Here is a 26,907-nt window from a genome sequence, read left to right on the forward strand (position 1 = left end):
GATTAACAGCATTTGGACATGGATTTTTATGGATATGATACAGCCTATATTTCACTTGGCTCTGTAGGTAGGGGGGCCTCATTCATTTGCTTCTATGTCACATGGAGGCATGGGATGAGCAACTTCAAATTCATGTAAAGTCCTGCAAAACTAATAAATGACATAGAAATCACCACAAAGAAATTTGTCAAGAATTGCCACAGTCTGGCTGGGCACACAATCACGAGCCACCACACAGCTTGTAGATTCAAACAGCAACTCTTTATTCCCAAACTCACACCAGCCGTCTACAAACACGTTCTGGGGAAATCCACATTCTCTGCCCAAATCCACCCCCACTGGGCTTCTGTCTTCCAAAAAATACTGTCTGAATCCCGTGAGAACTCAACGGGAACTCAGGCAGCAGGATACGCCCTATTCCCAGCAGGAATAACCTTAAGCCTGGAACCACCCTAAACCCAGATTGTCCTAAACCGGGAACACCCTAAAACCGGATCCTCCCTGGTCCTTGAGCAAGGTCACCTTACATGCAATGTCACTGCAAAATGTCCTATTTCCACGAGTCCTTCCACTAAGCAACATGGGGTACGCTGGCAAGGAAATTGTCATACCTACTTGGCTAATGGCTCCCAGCATCTCCCCCCTTCTGATTAATGAAACAACAAGCAATGGGCTTAAGGTCTGTGCCTGGTAGGTTGTCCAATTAAACATATGGTTCTTACCCGTCATGGGAAAAACTGACCTTTAGGCGTCAGCCTCCTGTCTTAGGTTGATACCACTGCAATTGGATCATACCTGTCACTGACTACCGGTCCAGCATATAGCCATTGGCCCCCAAATTTTAGACCATCACTAGCAGAAGGGAGGAGGATACAGAAATGCCACGACACCAAGCCAATTGACGGCTCCTTGGGAAAAATTGCATCACTGGTGACACCATCAGCAAAGATATGCCAGCACTACCACAATTAACATGAGGTGCACTGGCAAGGAAATAAAAATTCCATCACTGGTGACACCATCAGCAAAGATATGCCAGCATTACCACAATTCGCTGCACCAAACGATAGTTACATAGTCCAGGCAAGTTCTGCAAGCAGTTCAAAGCGGAGGAATCTATCAATATGTCCGTTTCCTCCCAAAATCCGTTTCCTCCCAAAGTAAGTTGACTCCTTGATTGAGCATTACTTGTTGAGTTGTATTCAATGATGCATCAGTTTATACAGTTTACTGTGATAGCTATCATAGAAGCTGTAGTTTTGTTTTATCTTTGTCTTCACCAGCATTGGGATGAAGATAGGAATTCTGGCAATGATGCTAAAGAGACATTATCCTGAAAAGAATTATTAAATATAATGAAAAGGAAAGGTGAAAGTAAACAAACAGATCTGTTAACCTACTTTAAAAACAATCCTTAACAGCTATTTACCTAATTTAAATTAAACCATTTAAATCACGTGAATAAAAATAATAATAATAATTCAGATCCATTTTTTCATGAGCGCTCCTCATATAAGAAATATGGACATACGCACATACAGACATACAACACAAAACACAAGAGTGCACACAAACGTACAACACATAAGAAAATAGTAAAGGCCTTGTAGCTTTACCTAGGTGAAATCTCCATTGTAATGTTTAAAAACTCCACAGTCAAAAAATAAAACTGATCAGAAAAACATTAACCTAGGTTTGTATGAGCTCAAAAAATAAAAATAGAACCTTATGATGTGCAAAAATGCAATAATAAAATAGCTGTTGAAAAAAGCATCCTGGTTAATCACTGTTGCAGATGTAAAAATGGCAAAGCTGGAGTTCTGGATATCAGCTGTTATGGATTTGAGTCAAATCATCTTCTTTTCAATCAGTAGAAATTGTTTTAGTTAATCTCTCTGGAATCCAAATCGGCTGCTCTTCTCCCTGTGGAAAGACACAAACAGAGCCCCTACTCCAGACAATCACTGGGTCAGGACCTTTCCATTGTCCTGTTAGAATATCTTTCCAAAGTACTTTAGGCTTATGTACATTTTTTGGATACATATGCCTTTCCGCAGCACAAAGTCCTGATGAATCCAAATTTAAAAAGTTTAGAGTAAAAAGCGTTATTTTAAGTTTATCTTTGGGGGATATATACCCCTTTCCAATTCCCTCTTTTTGCTTTAATAAGTACGTTTTAATAGTTTGATGAGCTCTTTCAACTATGCCTTGTCCCTGTTGATTGTATGGGATTCCTGTTATATGAGTAATACCAAATGATGAGCAAAATTGTTTAAAAGAGGTAGAGGTACAGCCAGGACCATTATCGGTTTTTAACTGTTTAGGAACGCCCACATTGGCAAAATTTTGTAAGCAATGAGCTATAACATCTTTAGTTTTTTTCTCCGGCATGAAGGGAGCCCATCAAAAATCCGGAAGAAGTATCAACTGTAACATGTAAATATTTTAATTTTCCAAATTCTGGCAAGTGTGTGATGTCCAACTGCCAAATATGGTTAGGTATCAGTCCTCTAGGATTGACTCCAAGATTAACTTGTGGTAAAAATGTCACACAATTTTGACATTGTTTTATTCTATGTCTGGCTTGTTCCTTAGTTATTTTAAAACACTTTTGTAAAGTATTAGCATTAACATGAAACCTTTTATGAAAATTTGTAGCTTCTTCAAATGTAGAGAAAATATGTATGTCATCTGTAGTTTTATCTGCTAAATCATTGCCTAAACTAAGGGCTCCAGGCAATCCTGTATGTGCCCTAATATGTCCTATAAAGAATGGATCTTTTCTATCCCAGATTAGACTTTGTATAGTGGAAAACAAAGAGAAAACAGTAGAAGAAGGGGAAATCCTACCAGCATCTTCAAGAGATACTATAGCATTAACTACATACTGACTATCAGAAAATAAATTAAATACAGAATCTTTAAACATCACAAAAGCTTGTAAAACTGCATTAAGCTCTACCTTTTGAGCTGATTGTTTGGGTACTAAAAATGTAAAAGTTTGATCAGGGGTAACTACTGCTGCTTTACCATTATTAGACCCATCAGTGAATATATTTGGAGCATTCATGATAGGTGTTTTTCTTGTCATTTTAGAAAAAACTACAGGATGCTTAGAGTAAAAAGACAACAAAGGATTAGATGGTAAATGATGATCAAATGTAACATTAGATTTACACATGATTATTGCCCAAGTATTTAACTCATTAGCTAACTCATCAATTTGATCCATAGTATATGGAGTAATAATTTTATTGGGAGAAATTGCAAACACTCCCTTTGCTGCTCTTATTCCTTTGAATATTAATTGTCCTACAGCCTCAGGATACCTAGTAAGAATAGTGTTAGGAGAATAAGATAAATGTATCCACAATAATGGACCTTCTTGCCAAAATACTCCTGTAGGAATATTTTTTGTTGGTAGTACAATAAATAATAAAGACAAACTTATATCAATTCTATCCAAATGTATATTTTCCATATATGTTTCAATAATTTTTAATGCCTTTCTTGCTTTAGGAGTTAACATGCGGGGTGAATTTGGATCTGATGGACCTTTTAGAATATCAAATAAAGGTCCCAACTCTCTGGTTGGTATACCTAGATAAGGCCTTATCCAATTTATGTCTCCCAATAACTTTTGAAAGTCGTTAAGTGATTTGAGTTGATCTACTCGTATTTGAATTTTTGGTGGACGGACCATGGTTGAGGATAATAGAACTCCTAAATAATTAATTGGAAAATTTAATTGTGCTTTATCTATTGCTATCTCTAGATTATAATTTTTTAATAAGTTTGTAAGTGTGGCATAACATTCCAGCAATATGTTTTTATATTTATGTGCCAATAATACATCATCCATATAGTGAAATATTTGTAGTTCAGGATTTTGATTTCTAAGTGGCTGGATTGCTTTGTTAACATATATTTGACACATAGTTGGACTGTTAGCCATCCCTTGAGGGAGTACTTTCCATTCATATCTCTGATCAGGACCTTCATGATTTAATGCAGGGATAGTAAATGCAAAACGTGGACTATCCTCGGGATGAATTGAAATTGAAAAAAAAAACAATCTTTAATATCTATAGCTAAAACATACCAGGTTTTTGGCAAAGCAGACAATTGAAGAATCTCTGATTGAGCAGGTCCCATAATAACCATCTCATTATTAATGGCTCTTAAATCTTGCAATAATCTCCATTTACCAGATTTCTTTTTGATGACAAAAATGGGAGTATTATGGGGAGATATGGAAGGTTGTATATGTCCTTCCGCTAATTGTTGTTTGACCAGATCATGGGCTACTTGTATCTTTTCTTTAGTCAGGGGCCACTGAGGAACCCACACTGGTCTTTCTGATTTCCAAGTAATTTTGATTGTCTCAGTGGCCCTTTCTGAAAATCCAACCCATGTCTGTCTGTTCCTTGATCTATTTGTATTGGTGCTTCTATACCTTGCCCTTGTTTTTCTAATCTTTTTTCTTTCCTAAAGCCTTGTCTAGCCCTAGTAGTGGGTGCATTAGGATTGATGTTATTTGTTAATGTCAAACCTAATTGATCTAGGACATCTCGTCCCCATAAATTTATAGGAAGATGATTCAATACATATGGCTGTATAGTTCCTTCACATCCTTCAGGATCCTTCCAATCTAATATCATAGAACATCTATGGGGATTAGTCGCCACTCCTAGGCCTTGAAGCATTTGAGTGGCTTGTGGTAATGGCCAATGTTTTGGCCACTCTTGACGAGATATGATGCTAAGGTCAGCACCTGTGTCCAGTAGTCCATTAAACTCATGTCCTTGAATATTTAGTTTTAGCATTGGGCGAGAATCTAAATTTAAAGACAACATAGCCCAATCTACACCTGTGGAGCCTAATCCCCTGGAACCTCTTTCTGCACTATGACTAGGAAATTTATTATGTAGGCTGGGTATTATTAACAACTGTGGTATTCTAACTCCAGGTGAAATTACTGATATACCTCTTGGAGAACTAGCTATAATTTTTATTTCACCTACATAATCGGGATCAATTACCCCAGGACTTATCATAAGTCCTTTTAATGTAGATGAACTACGTCCCAATAATAAGCCTACTGTTCCTTGGGGAAGAGGTCCTTTTACTCCTGTGGGAATGATTTGAACTCCCATCTCTGGAGTTAATACTGCTCTGGCAGAGGCGCAGATGTCCAACCCTGCGCTCCCTCGGGTTTGTCTGATGACGGATTTAATGGACAATGTGTCCTGGGCACTACCCTGATGGTGTTGCTGGGTTCCTCCAATGCCCTGTAGATTTGTGGTTGTGGGCCCCGGAGCATTGGGCCCCCCTGTCCGTTTTTTGGCAATGGAGCTTGATGCCTTTCTCCACGATATCTGTTTTTTGATAAGGGAGTACCCTCTATGGTGGTTTGAGAACGGCATTCATTAGCCCAATGTCTCCCTCTACGGCATTGTGGGCAAATACCCAGTATTCTATTCCTTTGATACCTACTTTTGTTAAACCCTCCTCCTATGGGGCAATTCCTTTTAAAATGTCCTGTTTGTTCACAATTGTAGCATGTTTTTGGCCTGGCATCTAAAGCCTGTTGTACTGCAGCTGCCAAGACTTGCCCTTGTTCATTAATATCTCTACATAATTTAATATATGTGTTTAAATCTTCATGTCTCCATGGTCTAATAACCTCTCTGCAGCAACGATTTGCTTGGGCATAAGCCAGTTGTTTTATTAATGGCATTGCTTGTTCTGTATCCCCCAAAATTTTGGCAGCCGTTTGAATTAGCCTATCTACAAAGTCAGCGTAAGTTTCATTAGCTCTCTGTATTACCTTAGATAGCTGACCTTGTAAATCTCCATGTCCTTGTAAAGTCTTCCATGCCCTAACTGCGTCTGCAGCAATTTGTGCATATATAGCAGGATCATATTCAATTTGTTGCCGTTGACCCTCATAAGGTCCTTTTCCTAACAACATATCTAGATTTCTTTGAGGGTAACCGGCTGCTGCATTTCACCTAGCTGTCTCCGCGCAAAATTCCTCATTGACAACCTTCCATAACAAATATTGTCCTCCATTTAGTACAGATTTACACATGCTAGCCCAATCTGCTGGCATCATGTCCAAGTTAGTAATGGACTCGACCATGCTTACCGTGAAGCGAGCTTGGGGACCATAGGTTGTTACAGCCTCCTTTAACTGCTTCACTGTTTTGAAATCTAAAGCACGGTGAATTTGCTACCCTCCTACCTGTTCAAGTACAGGGCATGCTAATCTTTGAGGTCCTGTCTCAGGATCCCATTTATCAACTATGGGGTTTGAGGGCCACTCAGCTGTCTCCATCGGTGGGGCTGTTGGTTGAATTACACCCTTTTGTGATAAAACGGAGTTAGTAACAGCCTCCTGTTGTGGCCTTTTTCCTAAGAACCCCTTTTCCTTTAAATTTTTTTCCTTTGTCTGACTAGCTCGAGAGACCTTCTCTTTTGCTTGATTTAAAATGTCTTTCTCCATGGTCTGAACCTCTAACAATTTAATTAACATCTTTTCGGTTTGTTTTTTACTAATTTCTAATCTACTATAAAGATAACACAACCCAATAAGATAACACAAAACTAAACCGAAACTGAATGAAACAAAAACAGAAAAAAAAATCGTTGTATCAATTTTCTCTTCCTCAGGGCCGACAAACTTCAAACCTTTAGCCAACCATTTTTCCCAGTTTGCCTGAGAAATTTCTAGGGATAGGCAGCTTGAAACAAAAACAAAATAAATCAAAACAAGAACGCACTGTTTTTTGAAATGGTCACCCATTCTCTCGCCTAACCTCAGGGGTGAGCAATTTCACTTACCTCCAAGTTTCAGACGTTCCCCGTACGTGCCACCAAATGCCGCAGTCTGGCTGGGCACAAAATCACGAGCCACCACACAGCTTGTAGATTCAAACAGCAACTCTTTATTCCCAAACTCACACCAGCTGTCTACAATCACATTCTGGGGAAATCCACGTTCTCTGCCCAAATCCACCCCCACTGGGCTTCTGTTTCCCAAAAAATACTGTCTGAATCCCATGAGAACTCAAGAGGAACTCAGGCAGCAGGATATGCCCTATTCCCAGCAGGAATAACCTTAAACCTGGAACCACCCTAAACCCGGATTGTCCTAAACCGGGAACGCCCTAAACCCGGATTGTCCTAAACCAGGAACACCCTAAACCCAGATCCGCCCTGGTCCTTGAGCAAGGTCACCTTACATGCAGTGTCACTGCAAAATGTCCTATTTCCACAAGTCCTTCCACTAAGCAACATGGGGTACGCTGGCAAGGAAATTGTCATACCTACTTGGCTAATGGCTCCCAGCAAAGAATGGTGAAGAAATGTGAGGAGTAAAAATTTGTTCCCATGATGTAGGCTCCCTGTTTACCTCTCTTATTGTTTCTCTTGCTGAGAAAAAACTTTTTAGTTTAAGTAAGTCCCATTTGTTGATTCTTGTTATTAACTCTTGTGCTATTGGTGTCCTATTAAGGAATTTGGAGCTCGACCCCACAATATGTAGATCGGAGGCAACTTTTTCTCCTATCAGACGCAGAGTCTCTGATTTGATATCAAGCTCCTTGATCCATTTTGAGTTAACTTTTGTGCATGGCAAGAGAAGGGGATTCAGTTTCATTTTGTTGCATATTGATTTCCAGTTTTCCCAGCACCATTTGTTGAAGATGCTAACCTTCCTCCATTGCATGCTTTTAGCCCCTTTATCAAATATAAGATAGTTGTAAATTTCTGGATTAGTCTCTGTGTCCTCTCTTCTGTACCAATGGTCCAGTAGAAGTTAGCAAAGATGGCCACAGTTCCTAATGAGCAATGAGAAGGAGTAGCTGCTATGCTAGGATAACAGGTAGTTCATCCTATGCACCAACAGAAATGTGAAACTATCACCAGCACCATGTGAGGATTAACAGGAACACTTTTTGGAAGATGTTGTTACAGAACAATGGCTTGCTGAGAAGCTGAGGCAGTCTCAGAATCCCCTCTTCAAACCCCAACTCTTACAATTGTGCCAGAAAGATTTCAGACATGTCTCTCAGAGTAACAGGTGTGAGTTCATTAAAAGGGACAAAAAAAGGGAAAAGAAGACACTCTTTCTTGTGGAAGGGTGTCCTCTCAGGAAAGAAGATGACACTCTTCTCCTGCCCTACAGTTGTATTGGGGGTATCCCAGGAAGTTTATAGAAAGTCCCAGCCAGGTCCACCTCTTGAGTTTTCACTGAAAACAGGACAACATCAGATTTTAAAAGTCTCCACCATTACAATTCTAGGTCACTTGGTCCAGAAGTCATGGTTAGGGGGAATGATCCTTATCTCCCTGAGCTCTCCAAACTGGTCTTTATAAGGATCACAAATGTTCCCCTTCAGGGAACCTTTATTGGCATTTCTGGCCTGTATTTCTCCTACAGATAACAGATAGTATTCTGAGGAATGTGACATATTCTGACAACTTAGGCCAGGCAAAACTGGAGGCAAATTGCTTTTTAAAAAATAAAGCACTAGGAAGTTGTTACCATGGACACACATAATAGAATTATTCCTTTAACCTCATGTTCCCACTGCTCACATTTGTAAGGGTGCCCCTTTTAAGCCTGAAAACCACAAAAGGGTTGTTTGGGGGTTTAACCAATGCAAGCAAGCCAAGTTACAGAAGCTGGAGATTGCAATCAGGCAGAAACAAAATACCTCAGACTGTATGATTCCTTACACGAAATGCTCTAAATAGGCAAACACATAGAGGAAAATATGGATTAGTGGTTTCCAGAGCTTGGGGAAGAGGGAGCAGGTATTGGAGAATAATTATAAATGAGTATCCCATTTGTTTTTGAAGTGATGTAAATGTTCTGAACTAAGATAGTGGTGACAGTTGTACAGTTCTGTGAATACTCAATACTGAATGATTTCAAGGGGTGAGTATTGTTAAACCATAGTTTTGAGATGGAGAGATCTCTGAAATACAAACTGTGCATTTTGTTAGCCTGGTCCTAGGGCAAATTCCCTAAGTCACAAGCAGCATTATCATGTAGCAGTTGGAAAAATGTCCACTGGATCTAAAGATATTTTGTTGTAAAAATACAGGGAGCAGGAGGTGCAGATTACTTTCATTAAATCTACAATATATAGAGAGAAGAGGGATATGACTGGGACAGGAAGAGAGTCAGTAGAGACATGTTTCTGTAGCCTCTTGGTTGGTTGAGTCAATAAACAAAATAAAATTTTGTCTCAATGGCTGATCTTAAAAATATGGGAAAGAAATATGCTACAGTTATTTTTTTCTTTCTTGGTTTAGCTTGAAACTATCAGTTAAACTCTTATCTTTTCTTTCCTTCATCCTACTTATAACTGAATTTAGAATGTCTCAGATTCCTTCTCTTATGAATATTATGGTATGCATATTCACCTTTTTAAAAGCATTATTTATCTCTTTATTTTCATGTGTATTCATTTATTTATTTTTGTATACAGAGAATAAAGCCAGGAATACCTAACCACTGAACCACATCCCCAGATATTTTTATTTTTTGATTGACACAGGGTCTTGTTAATTTGCTGAGGCTGGGTTTGAACTCTAGATCCTCCTGACTCTGCCTCCCTAACTGCTGGGATTACAGGCCTGTGGCAGGAATAATGGTGTTATTAAAAAAAATGGCATGGAACCTTCAGTGAAAATTTATGGAAGCCCTCATTCTCGGGGTCATATAAATGGAGGGTTAGCTCCTAAGAAAGTGTGCCTGATGAATATTTTGCCTCACCCTAATTCAGGCACTCAGGAGAGAAAACTAATTTTCATTAATTTGAAAAAAAAACAGGTATCTGCTGATGGACAAACTTCTAGAAAAAGTTCCCTGCTTCAGAGGAAGAGACATTTGGTCTGCTCTCTTATTGGGACAACATGTCAACATGAAGTACTTCCAATTGCTTGAAGCTGGTACAAAGAGGGATGGGGAAGTGTGTGGACCTTGGATGACATGAACTACTAACCCAATATGCTCCAGGTGGTCCCTGCCTCAGATACTGCTGATGGACACACTTGAGGACCTGAGCCATTTTGATTCAGTCTCTTTTTCTGTCACATTGCCAATGAGGAGTAGGTCTGCTTATAAACCAGTTCCACAGCCTAAGCACCAGAAGTTGGAAAAGGGATCAGCTGCTCAGATTTTGGACATATAAATCATATAAATCACATTTCCTTCCTTTTTATGGATAAATTAATCTCTACTTTACATATATACTTACCACATTTTTTTTGATGAATTTATCTGCTAATGGGCACCTCGGCGGATTCCATAACTTGGCTTTTGTGAACTGTGCTGGGACAAAATTGGGTATGCAGCTGTCTCTTATACTATGCTGACTTTGATTCCTTAACGTGTACACAGAGAAGAGTGGTATAACTGGATCATATGGTAGGTAGCACTACCTTTGGTTCCTGAGGAAACTCCTTACCATTTACTATAGTGATGGGGCTAATTTACATTCCCACCAACAGCATATAAGGGAAAGGGACACATTCCATTTAGCTGAATCTCTCCTTTGTGTCAGGCAGGAGGCTCAGAATACAGACCTGTAGGACTTTCCTCCCCTAAAATATCAGCCTGTCATTCTGTCTTTGCTTTCTGGAAGTAGGGAAGCCCAGATTTGTAGGCTCTGTGTCCTTCCCCAGTCCCCACTGTTTTTTTCCCAGGGGACATTGCAGCCTGCCTTTGGCTGTCAGTTTAGAGTGCTTTCACTTTCAGAATCCTCTAGAAAACATGCTGTGTGCAACTCCACCCCAGTGTCTCCCTTGGTGTTCCAGTGCAAACCAGTGGGTGACAGAGGCCAGGCTAGGGGCACAAGAGCAAGGGAATTCATGACTTGACTCAGGTCCCATGGATTTCTTCCCTGGGGCACTAAATGCTGATTGGAAGGTAGGAATTCCAAGAGCTAATCAGGCCTGGTAAAAGGTCCCTGGGAGTACAGAGGCCCCAGAGTGGACCTGAGAGAGGCACAGCTGTAGATCCTGGTCCTGTGATTCAGAAGACAGCACAAGGCTAGCAGCACTGAGACCTGAGGGAGAGACTCTGTGGAAGGTGGCAGGTGAGGACTTCTCTGTACAGGGGCTGGAATGGACCAAGCCAGGCAAGTTTAGAAACCCCAGGTCACCACTGGGAGAAGGGATGCCAGAGACTGAGATGAGAAAAGACAATCTAAAAAAGTCAGTGTCATTGCTGTGTTTAGAAAGAGCTTCTTGGGAGATCATGGGGGTCTCCTTGGTTAGGGCAAGTCCCAGAGTAGGGCAGCATGGTTCCAAGAAGACAAAGGTGCTGCACAGCCTCCTGGCTTCTCTGCTTGCCTCTTGCCTGCCCCTGGCTGGCTCTGGACCTCTCCATGGTGGGTGTTCATGCTCCAACACCACTCCCGCCTATTGGCCCTATTTTTTCACCTCTCCTCTCTCCTCAGGTAGTCACAGAATAACTTCTGCCTTACCTTTCACTGTGCTTTTAAAATCTCCAGTATCTAGTTCAGAACCAGTGCACCCTTTATTTATCTGAGGTTTCTCCCTAAATGATGGAGCTCTTGCTGTTTCCTGAGCATACTTGCAGGTGCTTAGAATCAGGATGCCAGGTACCTTTCCTGCAGACAGAGGCCAGTCTTGTGGGTCCAACAATAAATGAGAAAAGGAATTACAATTTGCAGTGATGAGTCAGGGTGGGTAGGAGGGAGCTCTAGACTAGGACATCTGGTGCCTCTTTGTGCTGAGCCTAGGAGAGAGCAATGAGTGATTTGAGCCTGGTGACAGAGATGGGATGGGGAGCCTCTTAATTTGTATATCATTGTTTGCCAAGGCTCAAAGGTAAATGGGGGGATCAGGGTGTGTAGAGGTGGAGGCTGTGATAGAGGAGAACTGCAGCAAACTACCGGGCCAGGCAGGTGGAATGCCATCTACAAACACATTTTGAGCTTCTCCCAAGCACCACTGGAGATTTAAGGGAGAGCTCATAGGATCAAGAAACCACTTCTTGTTCTTATCAGAACATGGGAAGCCCATGTTCTGATACTTCCCAGTCCACTTGCTTTGCATTTTAGTAAACAAGTGCTGATTGTACTTGGGATCTCATGGTCATGGAGGTCAGAGGCTCTTCGGTGGAGATATGTGGTGTACTAGGCACAGGATCACAGGGGTTAGAGAAGTGGAGTAGGATATAATGATTTGGGAGGGTACTTAAGGCTTGCTTGGGCATGGATTTGAGGGGATCTTTGAGAAATGGGAAGTTGTCAAGGAGGTTTCCCAGGATCTAAGGCCCTCCCCTGGTGAGGGAGGGTCTCACTGCATACAGCTGACCCATGGTGTTTAAATCCACTGTCTCTGGCTCAAGCAGCACCTCCTTGCTCTTGCTTTGACTACTCACTCTTCTTCAACCTGTCAACTTCTGTTCTCCTAGGCATGCTTTTCTGCTCTTCTTTTCCTTGACAGTTTGATGTTCTACAGACACCAGCCCCTTCCTCACATGTCTAATCTACTCCCATAGCTTTCACTGGTACTCTGAAATTTTCTGAATTCACAAGAAAAATGAAAGCCAAGCAGAGAGCACACACAGTGTCCTCAGCCCCATTTCATTGTGTTTCTCTGTCTTCTTTGCCCCCAGACCCTGAATCATGGATTCTCTTTCAAAAGCAAATGGCACCTTTGCCATCCAGGTTTTGAAGATGCTGTGTCAAGACAGACCTTCACAAAATGTGTTTTTTTCTCCCCTGGGCATCTCCTTTGCCTTGGCCATGGTCCTCCTGGGGGCAAAGGGCAACACCAAAGACCAGATGGCTCAGGTAAGCTCACCTGTCACTCAGGAGGAGAGACTGGTCTGCAAGGTTGTCTTTTATACCCTCCTTGAGTTTTTCCAGAACTCTTGAGGAAGGAGGGGTGAGCCTGGACCATTTCAGGGAGAGGGTACAGAATGAAGGGAAGGAGAGAGGTGAGGTGTTTCCTCCAGTGAAATGTTGTGGTGGTTGCTTGCAGGGGTTACTGTGTAATCTCTTTTTCGTTTATACCTTTTCTTGTGAGTATTGATAAATTTTTCTTACAATTGCTGATGTCAGTCTATGTTGGGTAGATATGTGTGCTTTCTTGGAAAAGATCAATTCTTGGACTCATGAGCATTTTGTGTTTTTCCCTAAATTCCTCAGGATTTTTTTTCTCCCTTTTCTAACATTGTGTGTTGGGAGTTTTGTTATATCATTATTTCCTTTGGAACATTAAAATAATTAATGCTGCTTAACTATTTTTTGATGAAATTACTTGGTTTGGTAATAGAACATTCATATTATTTTCTAAATTATAAGTCATATATTTAAATATTATATTAAATATTAGAATCATTCTTTAGAAGAGGACAAACATTTTTAGTATTTACTTTATTAAAAATCATCAAGGTCAGTGTGGAAACTCTCTTAAACTGCTGCTGCTGACATGAAGGACTTACAGATGTCTCCCCAAATATAGCCACTCCAGAGTCCCCTTCTTCTGCTACAGTCTTGCCAGGGAGAGGGCCTTCCAGTGACACCAAGATAAAAATGGACATAGTTCTAAAGGCTGTGGGGTACCCCTATAATGAAAACAAAATGTGCGTTGTAGAGAGAACCTGAATCATGCAAGCACTAATTGACTTCATCAAGAAGTTCCTTAAACTTGTGGCCTTGGAACAGTTGTTCACTTATGGGAATCAGTCCTTTGCTCCTCCCCCAGATGAGGGATATTTGGGCAGTGATGATAAACTGCTCCTACATTACTGCAAATCTCAGGCCTGGGGATGAGCCACAGAGGAAAAACAATTTGCTACTCAAAATCATGTTTCACAGAAGAAACAGCTCCAAAAAGTTCTAATGCTTGTTGTGACAAAAGACTTAACTGATATGATCTATGTGTCTACTATGACTCATGTTTATTCATAAGAAAATAACTGTGGAGTGAATAGAGTAACAAAAATATGATTGTGTTAATACACAAATATTCTCAAAAGATTGCCATTACATTATGCCTGTTGCTCCTGCCTGTTACTACTGTTGTTTCAGATCTGCCTCTAAGGTTGAAAAGACTGGAGCTACACAAACCTGTATAACCACTTTTGAAAATGATTCTAATTGGTTTCTTGTAGAATTGTCATTCTGCTAATTTCTTTCATGGTCAAAATTAATTTACTAAAAGGTTTTTCTTTCTGGTTTTAAATTATTCAGGAAACTTCAGTTTGTGTGGGATATAAGATGTTTATATTTTTTCTGTCAAATTAACATGTCAAACCAAGTCACATTGACCTTTTTGATGAATACCTTCTATATTCCATTAGACGGCAGTCCAGCTACAAAGTAAAAGGTTTGGTAATTTGGTTGTACATCTTTGCCAGGTTACAGGACTTTTCTTGTTAATTTCTGGCTAATATCTAGGCAAAAAAGAAGGTATATTGACCAACTGGAAGACTGAGAAAAATATATGTAGCTTAAATTTAATTATGTTGTGAAACAGAAGTCACATTACAAATTCTAGAAATATGAGTTTTATAGATTTTTTTTGAGTACTGTCATTTAAGATCGCATCCCAAAGTTGTGCTGCTTTGTCACTTATTTATACCATGTCAACAGCTAGTGCTGAGTAAAACTAAAGAAAAAAAGACAACATGTTAGTTATTTGATTGTTACATAGGAAAGTTATTTCTTTATAAATTGTTTTTAATAATTAGTTAGTAGGTTAATTTCCATGTTGTTGGTATTTTATTTGTAGTGTTATTGATTTTTAGTTTCCTACATTGATGTCATTAAATATAAACTGTGTGATTTATGTATTTCAGAGTCAAATGAAACTCCCTTGTTGAATATGACAACTTTATTGAAATATAAAGTATCATATAGTAAACATATATTATCTCTCTCTAGGATACTGTTTAAGAACTGATTTATTCTTATTAATCATATTGCTCATTTTATACTTTTATTTCCTTTTAAATGTTATCATGATGATTGCATTACTGTCCAAATTTTTCATGGACTTTTAGTTTTTTGAACTGCATCTTTGTAAATAAATAAAGGCAAGTTATATTAGTGTTTTGAAACGCATCATTTTGTACATAAATACAGGGAAGTTTTTCTCTATTTCTGACAATTTATGGTTTCCATGGGATATAGGTCCCTTTTCTGAATCTCTCTTGCCCCTTTCGTTTTGTAATATTGCTCACTCATCTATAAACAATGCAGAGAGCTCTGTGCAGGTACAAAACCCGTATCTTACTCAGCAGTTTCCTGGCCCCTCTCTCCACCTATCCCACCAGTGTCACTTCTCAATTAGAATCAACTTCCTCTCAAAGGATAAATTCATGCAGTATTTGAGAAGAATATTGCTTGAAAATACTTGTGGAGATCAAGATCAAAACTGAGAGGGTTTTCTTGCTTTCCTTCACAGGCAATGTCTTTAAACACAGAGGAAGACATCCATAAGGGCTTCCAGATGCTTCTCACCCAAGTGAACAAGCCTGGGTCTAAGTACTTGCTTACAACAGCCAACAGGCTCTTTGGAGAGAAGACCTATGATTTCCTCTCAGCAAGTTGAATCAGCAGAACAATAAAAGTTATATTTAAAATACTTGGTGATATACAATCCAGAAGAGAGACCCTAGAGACCAGGCAGTATGACATTTTTGGGAGGCTGTGACAAGAGGATGGAGAGTTAGTGGCCAGTTTGGGCAACCTAGTGACACCCTTGATTCAAAAACAAAATGGAAAACTGCCTTGGGACATAGCTCAGTGGTACAGCATTTGCCTAGCATGCTCAAGGCCCTGAGCTCAATCCCCAGTACTGCAAAACCAAGCAAAAATAAATAAATAAACAAAAAATTAAATGCATAAATAGTTAAATAAAAGAACAATATTCTAGAGAACTTGAGAAACTCACAGTAAACTATTTTTTATAAAGACCAATTCTACAATCAAAACTTGTATTATTTCAATTTTGGCAATATCTAAAATTTCATTTATTTTCTCTTGAGCTCAGGAAATATCTCCTAACAAACTGAAATATTTCACCATTAATTAGCTTAAGATTTGATCATGTCTTTAATTTTAAGAACAACCTAAAGATAGCCTTCAGAATGCTTTGAAGCTCACTGTCATTTTATTGAGCAACCTGGCCCTTTGAATTATTTCTCTCCAAAGACATTTAAGGAGTCCTGTCTTCAGTTTTACCATGCGGAGCTGGAGCTGCTGTCCTTTGCTGAAGCTACAGAGAAGTCCAGGGAGCATATAAATACTTGGGTCTCAAAAGAGACGGAAGGTCAGAATTATAAGTTATTTCACTCTCCTCCCACCCCACCTCTGTTCTCCTCTCTTCTCTCCTCTACCTCTCCTCCTCACTGCTAATGTCACTGGTGTTGCAGAACCATCAGAGCAAGGTTGCCTGGCTGAGCCTCTTGGTGCCTGTGAACCTAATGGCTCACAGAAGATCTGATCAGTGCTCAGGTTTTCAAAACCAGAGAATTAATGCTGTCTGTTTTCCCAGGGCCAGAGTGGCTGATGCAAGTGTCAATAGAAATTTGTAGGTCAGATTTCCCATGTAATACTTAACATGTCAATGGCCTATGATTGTCATCTATGAGAACAGATCGATGGCCAGATCGTCCCAAGTCATGACCTTGGCCCTCCTCTTCCTGGGGTCAGTTTGGACTTCACTTCTCCCACTTTTACATGTTAAGATGAGTTCTCCTACTTCTTCTTTCCTATCTCTCACGTAAGTGCCCTTCAGCAGACTTGAGAAGCCTAGACTTGATTAGTCAACTACAGAGCCTCTCTCAGGGCTGATCCATTCCAGAGATTGAAAATGCCCTGCTTGTGAGGTTAAAATGTATTCATTTCTGTTTTAGAGAGTGACAAGTTCTAACTTTGGTCCTCTAGATCAATAATGGTTTGATGTTTGAACCATCAGGCACTTACACATCTCTAGGAATGTCCCTATTTCTGCTAACAAATGAGATAGTGAAAAATAGAGGTAGTTCTTTCCACTACTTCTTCTTGGAGTCTTCTCTTCTGGTGCCCTCTAGAGGCAGCAAATTAGCAGGGATGCTCTTAGTTTCTTGGAAACATACCACTTGATATATGGGGAAAGAAGGACATACCTTCACCTACCCAAATTATTATTTGTTCCAGGGATTCCAGGTGCCAGGGGGATGCAATCATATCATCTCTTCTGTAGCTTCCAGAAACTCCTCCTATGTCCCTACTCTGGAGCTATTCAATTCTATCTGCCGCAGGATTGTTGCAGGTAGCTGTACAATGTTAGAACTGGGCCTGACCACAGGGCCTTAGACCTGACACTGCTCTTACCCACAGCAAGTAATGTCAGCTCCTACCCAGCCCCTCTCTCCTTTGCTGCTTGTCTTCTTCTCCAACCTGGTGTCAAGTTTCTGCTTTGTCCCAACCTGCTTTCCTCCAGTGACATAGAAGTCTTTCACCATCTTCAATTTGGTGGCTCTTCCAGTGTATATCATCATGAATACCATTCACAGCTGGGATTTTGACTTTTATACATATCATCCAAACTCAGCACATTTGAAACCAGAATGTTTGGATCTCCAAGACATCGTTGTCATGTTTATTCACCATGGGTTCAGAAAAAGCCACTGACAGAATTTGTGCTTTTCTTGAAAGGCAAAATTCCAGAGTTGCTACCAATGGGCTCGATTGATGAGCAGACCAGGCTGGTTCTTGTCAATGCCATCTACTTCTAAGGAACATGGAATGAGCCATTTGACAAATCATGCACAAAAGAAATGCCTTTCAAAATAAACCAGGTAGGGAGAGACTTTCAAAAATTATGCTAGTCTGAGGAAGAAATTGAATAGAAAATTTAACTTTTTAAAGGCATAATTGGTTAATCACAATTTCAAACTTATCATCTCTTTTAGCGAATTTTAATCTCAGTGGAAAAATGATTTGAATAAATAATACTTGCTATCTATTATGGTTTACAGCCTATTAGCGCTCTAAATGCCTCTGATGAAGTCTCATAATGTATTGGTTTAACCTTATTCTGGACACAAATACCTCCTTATAGACACAAGTTGCTTAAATAAAAAGCAAAAAGAGGTGGCATACATATGTATGCAATATATATATATATATATCAGACATGAGACAGAGTACAAAGAGGGAATGTGAAAACACATATATTGAATCACGATTTTTGTTTCGTTTTTACATTTTTGTGCAATGAGGGATCAACCTCAGAGCTTGTACATGTTAAGCAAGTGGTGTACCATGAAGTTACACCCCAGATTTTAAATCTATTATTCTTTAATTAAAATAATCTCACATTCAGGTACTGGAGTTGTGGCTCTGTGGTACAGCACTTGCTTAGCATGTGCAAGCCTCTGGGTTCAATCCTAAGGACCACATATAAATAAACATATAAAACAACTAGTTATTATGTCCAACTACAACTAAAAATATTTTTTAAATAATCTCACAGTTGAATTGTTGTTAATCATACTTTATCATTATTGATTCAACATCTGCAGCTTCGTATTAATAAAAATGACTGCAAAGGCCCTAGTCAACTTTAAGTAAAACTGATATTAGTATAGTTGGCTAAATTCTGTAAACCCTTAAGATGCAATGTAATGCAATAAGGAAGCTTGTATGCATTAAATTCCTCCCCTTATTTATAAGGCATATTTCAGATAATTATTCATTAATTTCTAGCAGTGCTGGACCCCAGCAGATTTGAGAGTTTTCTTGCCCTTTTTATACCATTAAATGCTGTGTTCATGTGGTCATTCCTCTCAGGAGGAGGAAAGGCCAGTGCAGATGATGTGGCAGGAAGCCAATTTTAACTTCATCTACATAAGTGAGGCCCAGACACAGGTGGTGGAGCTGCCTTATGCTGGCAAGATGCTGAGCATGATCATCCTGCTCCCAGATGAGGATGTGGACTTCAGTGTGGTGAGTTGGGAGGGACTGCACTCCTTTGAACTCACAATTTCTGTGGGAAGAAGTGGGTACACCCTGTGCCTTTCTTTCACAGTATCTCCAACCCAAAGCCCAAATGGCCCAGCCCTGTCCTCCTTGATTCCTTGTGATATGATCCCTATTGCAAGAGAGTCAACCATTCTATCAATGGTTGCAGTGCACTGTGATGACCTAAATGGTCACTCAGAGCAGAGCAGCTCCCATGGGCTTTCCCTCTGTCCAGGTCCCTAACTGTGATGATGAATTTCAACAAACAGTGCCTCATTCCACCTTAGGCAGATGTCCCTCTCCTGAAGAGTCTCATGCTGAGAGCCCTTCCTTTGCCCAGTCTCTTTGGCTTGCCAGCAATGGTTTATCATGTGAAAACTAAGCCTCATTCAAAGCAACAAATACCACTGGAAAAGCACCATTGACTAGGCATAGATGTTTTTCACAAATAAACATGGTTTGCTAGTGGATGAATAAGGAGGGACAGCCACAGTCTTCCTGCAGTGAAATCATATATGGGATAGCACGTGGGGTGGTGGGCAAGTCAGATCTCTCACAAGTTTCTAGGCTGCTGAAGGCACTGCTGGTCCTGTGTGGACAGTTAACAAGGAATGTTCATGGAAATGTCTGTGTCTGTCGATATCCACAATAGTCTGAATATGAACCTGTGATTCTGGTCTTTCAGGTGGAAAATAACCTGACTTTTGAGAAATTCATAGCCTGGACCAAGGCAGCCTCTTTGCAGAATACTGAAGTGGAAGTTTTCCTTCCAAGATTTAAACTGCAGGAGGATTATGAAATGAAGTCTGTGCTTCAGCGTTTGGGAATGGTCGATGCCTTTCAACCGGGCCAGGCTGACTTGTCTGCCATGTCAACTGAGACAGACCTGTGTCTGTCCAAAGTTGTGCACAAGAATGTCATGGAGGTGAATAAAGAAGGCACTGAGGCTGTGGCAGCCACAGCCGTAAACATAGTGCTATTCGGCTCATCATGTAAACCAACATTCTGTGCTAACCACCCCTTCCTTTTCTTCATCAGGCATAATGAAACTAACACTGTTCTGTTCTGTGGCAGGTTCTCATCTCCCTAATGGTTGTACTTCCTCTCCATGGAGAATTTCCCTCTTTACATGTCCCCAAAATTTCACTACAGTTCATAAGGATGGGCCTTTATTTGAACACCAAGTTGAAAAATGAGGGCAGGGTCCTAAGTCTTCTGAACAACTTGCCAGTGTGATCTCATCATGCACCACACTCAGCTGTCCCCATACTGCCCACTTATTTGTACCATAGAACCAGGGTTATGGCCAGTAGGCTGTCCTGATTTCTTGTTGTATTATGCATGGAGTACAGATTGCATAGGATAGCCTGCAAACTTTCCCCAGATGGCCCCAAACACATTTCTAACTGATTTTTAATGCAATTATTCTACTTATACTGTGCTTTCCTGGTACTTCAAATTTGTCACACACCTATCTTAGTCTGAATGCCACAATAGTAATAAATGCTGGAATATACTGTTAGTATTATCCAAGTTTATAGAGAAACAATTTTTAGTCAGAAGGTGTTTCTCAGTGGTAGAGCACTTGCCTAGCATGTGTGAGGCACTGGGTTAGATTCTCATCACCACATATAAATTAAAATAAATAAAATAAAGTTATTGTGTCTATAACTAAAAAAAAAAACCCAAAACTTTAACAAACATTGTGTCTATCTTTGACATTCACCATTGCAATGCATATCATTACAATATATACTAGGAACACAAGGGGACAGAGTCATGGTCCTTTGACACCTGCTCTTTAATATGTGTTCCCAATTTATACAGTGTTTATGTCAACCAGATTGGACAGTTGAATAGCTTTGATCTACCACATACCCCCCTTGCAACTAGGAAACCTTGCCTGGTGTTACTGTATTTCTTTACCTCCAACCCAAACACTTACATGCCATTAGCCCTTAAATTTCCATTAATGTCATCTTTCAAGACATTTTCCCATTCTCCATAATAAGATATACATCTTTGAACTTTCACAATAACTGCCCATGATAGATGCATTGCTTATTTATTAATCATTTTTGTTCTTAGTCTTTGGACTGGGCCGTAAAGTCTCCAAGATTTGTGATTATATTCTACATGCTATAGTGTGGTAATAAATAATTTGATCCTATATGACCTCTGTAGTAATTTTTTAGTTGTTGAACATCACCAACTTTGTTGTTCCTTTTAGATATTTTTATCCCAATGACATTCACATTTTCACAGTCCTGAGCCATCTAATACATGGCTCAAAGGTGTTGTGCAACCACAAGTTTTACTGTGTGCCCAAAGGTTTTCATTGCCTCCAAGAAAAACCTGTATCTACTAAGCAGTGAATCCTCATCCCTTCCTCCCTCCAGCCACTAGCAACCATGATTCTGCTTTTTGTGTCCATGGATTTCCCTGTTCTGCATATTCCATATAGACTTAATCATAAAATATACTACCTTTTGTGTCTGGCTTCATCACTTAGTGTGATGTGTTCTAGGTTGAGTCTTGTTGTGGCATGTATTGGTATTTTATTCCTTTTTATGAGAATTTGCTTAAATACCTATTTACACTGTTCTGTTTATATATAAATTTAGAAATAGAATTGTTGTTCATAAGATAATTCTATTTAACTTTTGAAGAATCACCAACCACAGTGGCTGAACCATGTCACATTTCTACCAGCAATGTATGAGATTCCAGTTTCTCTACATATCCTCACATACACTTGTTATTTCTGTTTTCTTTATTTAAAAATCATGAACACACTAAAGGTGATTCTTTTCATGGTGTTGGATGCTCTGCCTCATCCCTGGTCCAGTGCCCTGGAGCTGGCCAACCATGGACGGAGACTCTGCAACTGGGAGCCAAAAGGAAATCTCCTTCTCCTGGTCATTCTGGTCAGATGATTTAGCCACAGAAATGAAGAGCTGACTAACACAATGTCCCACAGCTGATTGCAAAAAGCCTAGAATAAGTGGTCCAGCTACATTCATGCTATGGGGGGCCACTCTCTGGTGATAAGATTTGATAGTTTTTCATTGCTTTTAGGATGAAGATTAAGCTTTTTTTTTTTTTTTTAGAGCTAACCGGTAGTTCCTGATTTAACCTTTTATCCTCTCTCATTTGCCATTTCTCAATGTAATCCTTCACTCCAGCCTTACAAAATTTTTTGTAGTTTCCAACTACTCCACACTCTGCCTTTTCTCTGGGGCTGTACATAGTTAGCTTCCCATTACTGTGACAAAGTACTTGTGATAATCAACATAAAAGGAGGAACCATTTATCGTGGGTCACAGTTTCAGAAGTTTCAGGCTTGGTTGGCCTCTTTGGTTGCTCTTGGGCCTGTGTCAGGATAGTTCATCATGGTGGCAGTAAGTGATGGAGCAAAGATGCTCACTCACTGTGGCCTGGAAAGCAAAGGAGGAGGTGGCTGGTGTCCTGAATATTCCCTTCCAAGACACACCACCCATGGCTTAACTTCCTCCACTAGGCCCCACCTCCAAAGATTCCTCATCCTTGAAAACTGAGGCTGGCCAAGGCCCTGAAGGATGGGAAAGACTCCCCTCCCCTCGCCCACATAACTTGATGGTGGCATTGACAGGTTGGACACAGGACACTGTGGGCTGCATGTCTCCTAGCCCAATCTTGCCCATCCCAGCTGAGGACAACGTTGAGGACTCTGAAGATGTGGCACCTTTGGGAGGCACCATGTGGCCTTGATGGTGCTCTTTGCCCAAAGGCCAGCCAGGGTTTTCAGGGCCCATGAAGGTGCATGGATACCCAAGAGCTTGGTCACTTGTTAGGCATCAGAGACAAGCTGACCAGGGCCCTCGGTGACCACTGGGTGCTTAATGGCTTAACGTCCTCCACTAGGCCCCACCTCCAAAGATTTCCCCCCTCTCAGGATCCCCACAGGCTGATGAATACACCTTCAACCCATGGACCTTGGGGGACATACCAGACCAAACTACAGTGCCATCCTCTCCTTAGAAAACCCTTCCTTTCCACTAGTCCTCTCCCACCACCCCCTGCCCCACCCCCTCACTGGCTGAGCTTCACTGGTCCTTTCCAGGGTTAAAGACTCCCCCTGTGTGCTTAGTTATTTTGCAGCAGAAGCATTTAGCACAAGGCAGGGCAGGGGAGGCTGAGAGCAACTTTTTCCTATTATACACACAGGTCGTCTACAAAGGGCACTAAATCATCCCAACAAGTAGTGGGCATTTCCCATTGGCCAAATAGAGTATGTTCCTCTGGTTCTCTGTGGTAGAGAAGGAAGAGGTTGAGGTTGGCTGATGGTTCTATCTGTCTTCCTCAGGGGCTTCTCTCACCTTCCAGAGTGGTTAAGGCCTTTGCCTTGTTGGACAAGGTGTGGTCTCCAGGAGCCAGCAGGAGCGGTCACTGAGGGCTCTGGTCTGTGTGATTCAACTTCCTAACATGTTGCACGTGCCTTCTTGGGCCCTGCAAGCCCTGGCTGGCCTCTGCAGAATGAGCACCATCCACGCCCTGCCTGCTACCTCCTGAAGGCACCAGGTCCTCAGCATCGGCTTTGGCTGGGATGGCAAGAGTGGGCTAGGAGACCAGCAGCCCACAGGGTCCTGGGTCCTGGGTCAGACCAGTCACTGCCACCATCAAGTTATCCAGGGAGGGTGGGGAAAGAAAGGGGGGAGGGGGAGGGGAGTCTCACCCATCCTTCAGGGCCTTGGCCAGCCTTAGTTTCAATCTCCCTTCCTTGTCCCTGCCCTGCTCACCCATCATGGCTGACTAGCTACTTAACACCCTAGTCTCTGGGCTTGTCTTTTCCTTTCAATGTTCTAGGCAAACATTGGTTCCTAAACCAGTAAAATCACCCCCCCCCCTTTACTGACTCCACTTTCTTCTCTAGCTCCCCAAGCTCCATCTATGTCCCTTTCATTAAGGATCTTTCTTCCCTCACCCCTGAGAAAACCAGCTGGGGAGACCCATCACCTTTATCTTCTGGTCTCTGTCTTAACTGCAGCTTCTGGTAAGTGGTACTTCATGTCCATTTACTTTCTTCAGAGCCTCTCTTCCTGTGCACTCTTCTGAGTCCAACCCTGGCTCCCTCTTGCCCTTGGCCATGGTCTTCTAAGAACATTCTCTTCTGTCCCCCACCCCCTCATAATGAGCAGCTGGTTCCCAGATTCTAGGTATCTTTGTCTTTACCCTTTTCTGATAAATCAGAGGCAGACAGAAGAACATCTGGGCATTTGTGGGATCAGAGCCTACACTATATTCTATTTTAGCAGGGCCAGTATATGGAAAATAAGGAAATGAAATGTTATTACAAATATGAAGGAGTTATGAGATTCAGGCTAAAGAGGGCACTAAATGAGAATAATATGTATGTAAAGAATCCAAAACAAAAATCAGTTGTTATTAAAAAGCTTTTGGTGCATTGTATGGATATTGGGGTTTTTTCCATGTGTATTTTTAAACAATGGAAGTGTCAAAAATTAGGGTCAACTGTGTTAGACTAAATTACATTATTGTATAGACTGCATAATATAACTGCATAATATAGCTGTATTATAATTATCCTAGGGAAGCATAGTTTGCATGATTTTGTGGCAATTTATACTCAATAAAAACCTTCTGGAGTACCTTTATTTTGGAATATCCTGTAAACAATTAGACCACCACAGTATGATTGTACAACGCTAAAAATGTTCTGTTGAATTAAATTGAAGAGATCTTTTGAATAAAAAGTTTCAAAAGGAAAAGAAAATGTATAAAGTTACTTAGAGCTGTTACTTTGTAAGTACACAATCCCCTACCCAATTTTCAAAGCATCTTAATCTCCATCAACAACAACAACAACAATAAAAAAATTTTGTCTACTGTTAAATTCATCATTATGGATAAAAGTGGTACAAATTGGTCAAATGGAGCCCACAAACACTGATGTCCAAGCTGGCATATTGGCAACTAATACATAACGGGAGGTCAATAGAGAGTTTAAAAGATCTTCCTTTCTTGTTTCTTTCCAAGGTCCCTGAGGAGTTATGTTGCTCTAAAGTACATTGCTTAGCTTCCCAGTTTGCTTTCTCCTTCACAAACTGACATCATTTCCTCTCTAGTTCCTTATGTTGGGCTTCCAAATTCTTTTTCATTGGCTCATGGCGTCACTACACCTCGGCTTCAAAGTCCTTCAATTTTTTAACTTTTCCTTGACTTTCATCTCAAACACCTGCTCCATCTCCATTTCCACCTTCTTCATCTTGGCTACATGCTCCCTCCTTTCTCCTTCCCTTTGTGCCAGAGAGCTCTTCATAAGCTGCCCTTTATTCTTGTTTTATCAACTCCATTGTAAGTTCCAGCTGCAAGTTTTCTGCTTCTGTCGTTCTCATCGTGTACATTATTAGTAACATTTTTCAATCCTGCATCTATGTTCTTATCAACATATTTCTTAGTATTGTAAAATCAAAATGCTCACCATTTTCAACTTCAGCCACACCCCAAGGATATGCTGCCTCCTTCTGACCCTTTTGCCATTAACTTCAATAATAGTATTACTGCCTCCCACAGCAAGAGGTCAATGGCCCTTTATCTTTTTAACCAATTATTTTCTTCCTTATCTTCTGTTTCTGGAAATTCATATGTTTTATGTTCCTGAATTTCTTTCATTATCTGTTTTTTAAACTTTTGGCATTCCTCAGTGGGAGTATGTCTGCTTTGGCAGTAAGTGGAATGCTATTCACTTTTTCATGCACACACTTCATAAACTCAGAATCCAATGGTCCATGTCCTGAAGGAGCAAAGAAGTATAACCATACTGTACTTCTGTTATCAGGCATCTGATGTGTGTTCACTAACATTCTGTGTTTAGGTAATCCTATAAGGATAATTTACTATCAATGTCACCAATAACATGCTGCCAGCAATGACTATTGTCCACGGCATCTCCAAGCCCTGGGGTATCAACTATTGTGAGCAGCAACTGAGCACCAACTACTTTGATTAAATCTTTGTATCTTTCCACCAGCAGTCTGGATACTCAGGAAAATACAAATCTGTGAGGAATAATGAGTTGATTAATGTTGATTTTCCTAGTCCAGATTCACCTACTACCATATGTGAATTCAGACCCTCTCTTCTCTGATAATCTGTAAACTTGATTTGGGAGATTGGCAAATCCCACATAGCCTTCAAGGTTCTTCATTTGAGCTACTCCCCAGTTGTGAATAGTTGGGCTTCTTTGTATGTTCCTTCAACAGTATCTCTAATGCTTACTTTATTTCATTTGTCTGTGAAAATCCTGGAGACATGGAGGGAGTATATGGTGGAGGGCAACACTAGGAGTTTTATGGGTTTTTATCTATTAGTTTGGATCTGTGTTTTTATAGGGGCTAAGAGGTGTATTTGATGGCTTCAGTGACAGTCCTGTTATTTCACTGACTCTTGCTCCAGCACCCGAGAGCTCTCTCACAAAATGAGTTCTGGAGATAACATTGAACACATCCTAATCAAACATTCACCCAGGTTAACTGCCCCTGGAATTCCTAGGGCTAGGATATACCCAGCTGTTTTATTTTTGACAGATTTTTTTTCAAGAATTATTTTTTTAGTGAGCTCACCTTCCATTTTATTTCCCTTCTTATCATAAAATCATTTTTGTGTTATGCACACTTAAGTGATACTCTTGTTTGACCAGCATGCTTAAGTTGAAACATTTCTATGTGCCCTTCAAAATTATTTGTGTGTATGTGTGTGTGGAACTGGGGATTAAACCCAATTGTGATTTACCACTGAGCTACATCCTCTGTTGTTTTTGTTGTTGTTGTTGTTGTTTTGTTTTGTTTTGTTTTATTTAGAGACAAGGTCTCTCACTAAGTTGCCCAAACTCACCTCCAAC

The 26,907-nt window shown here is 40.5% G+C and overlaps 1 protein-coding gene and 1 pseudogene across 1 annotated transcript; one reads left to right on the plus strand and one right to left on the minus strand.

The window, feature by feature from the left end:
- Positions 1-10,808: 10,808 nt before the first annotated feature.
- Positions 10,809-15,642, plus strand: LOC124098671 (serpin B9-like). Its single transcript, XM_058582351.1, has 3 exons — positions 10,809-11,114; positions 12,665-12,842; positions 15,463-15,642. Exons 2-3 carry the CDS (start codon positions 12,675-12,677, stop codon positions 15,607-15,609), a joined length of 315 nt encoding a protein of 104 aa, XP_058438334.1. The 5' UTR covers positions 10,809-11,114; positions 12,665-12,674; the 3' UTR covers positions 15,610-15,642.
- A 9,265-nt stretch (positions 15,643-24,907) lies between these two features.
- LOC124098533 (septin-7-like) lies at positions 24,908-26,217 on the minus strand (annotated as a pseudogene).
- Positions 26,218-26,907: the final 690 nt, after the last annotated feature.

This window comes from Marmota monax, unplaced genomic scaffold (assembly GCF_021218885.2).
Source record: "Marmota monax isolate L192 unplaced genomic scaffold, Marmota_monax_Labrador192_F-V1.1 WCK01_AAM20220418_F8-fsc00029, whole genome shotgun sequence".
Taxonomy (NCBI): domain Eukaryota; kingdom Metazoa; phylum Chordata; class Mammalia; order Rodentia; family Sciuridae; genus Marmota; species Marmota monax.

Coding starts and splice junctions, on each gene's coding strand:
- LOC124098671 (XM_058582351.1), top strand. CDS start 12,675: ATGGATTCTCTTTCAAAAGCAAATGGCACCTTTGCCATCCAGGTTTTG. Junction 12,843..15,462: donor CCAAAGACCAGATGGCTCAG/GTAAGCTCACCT, acceptor TTTCCTTCACAG/GCAATGTCTTTAAACACAGA.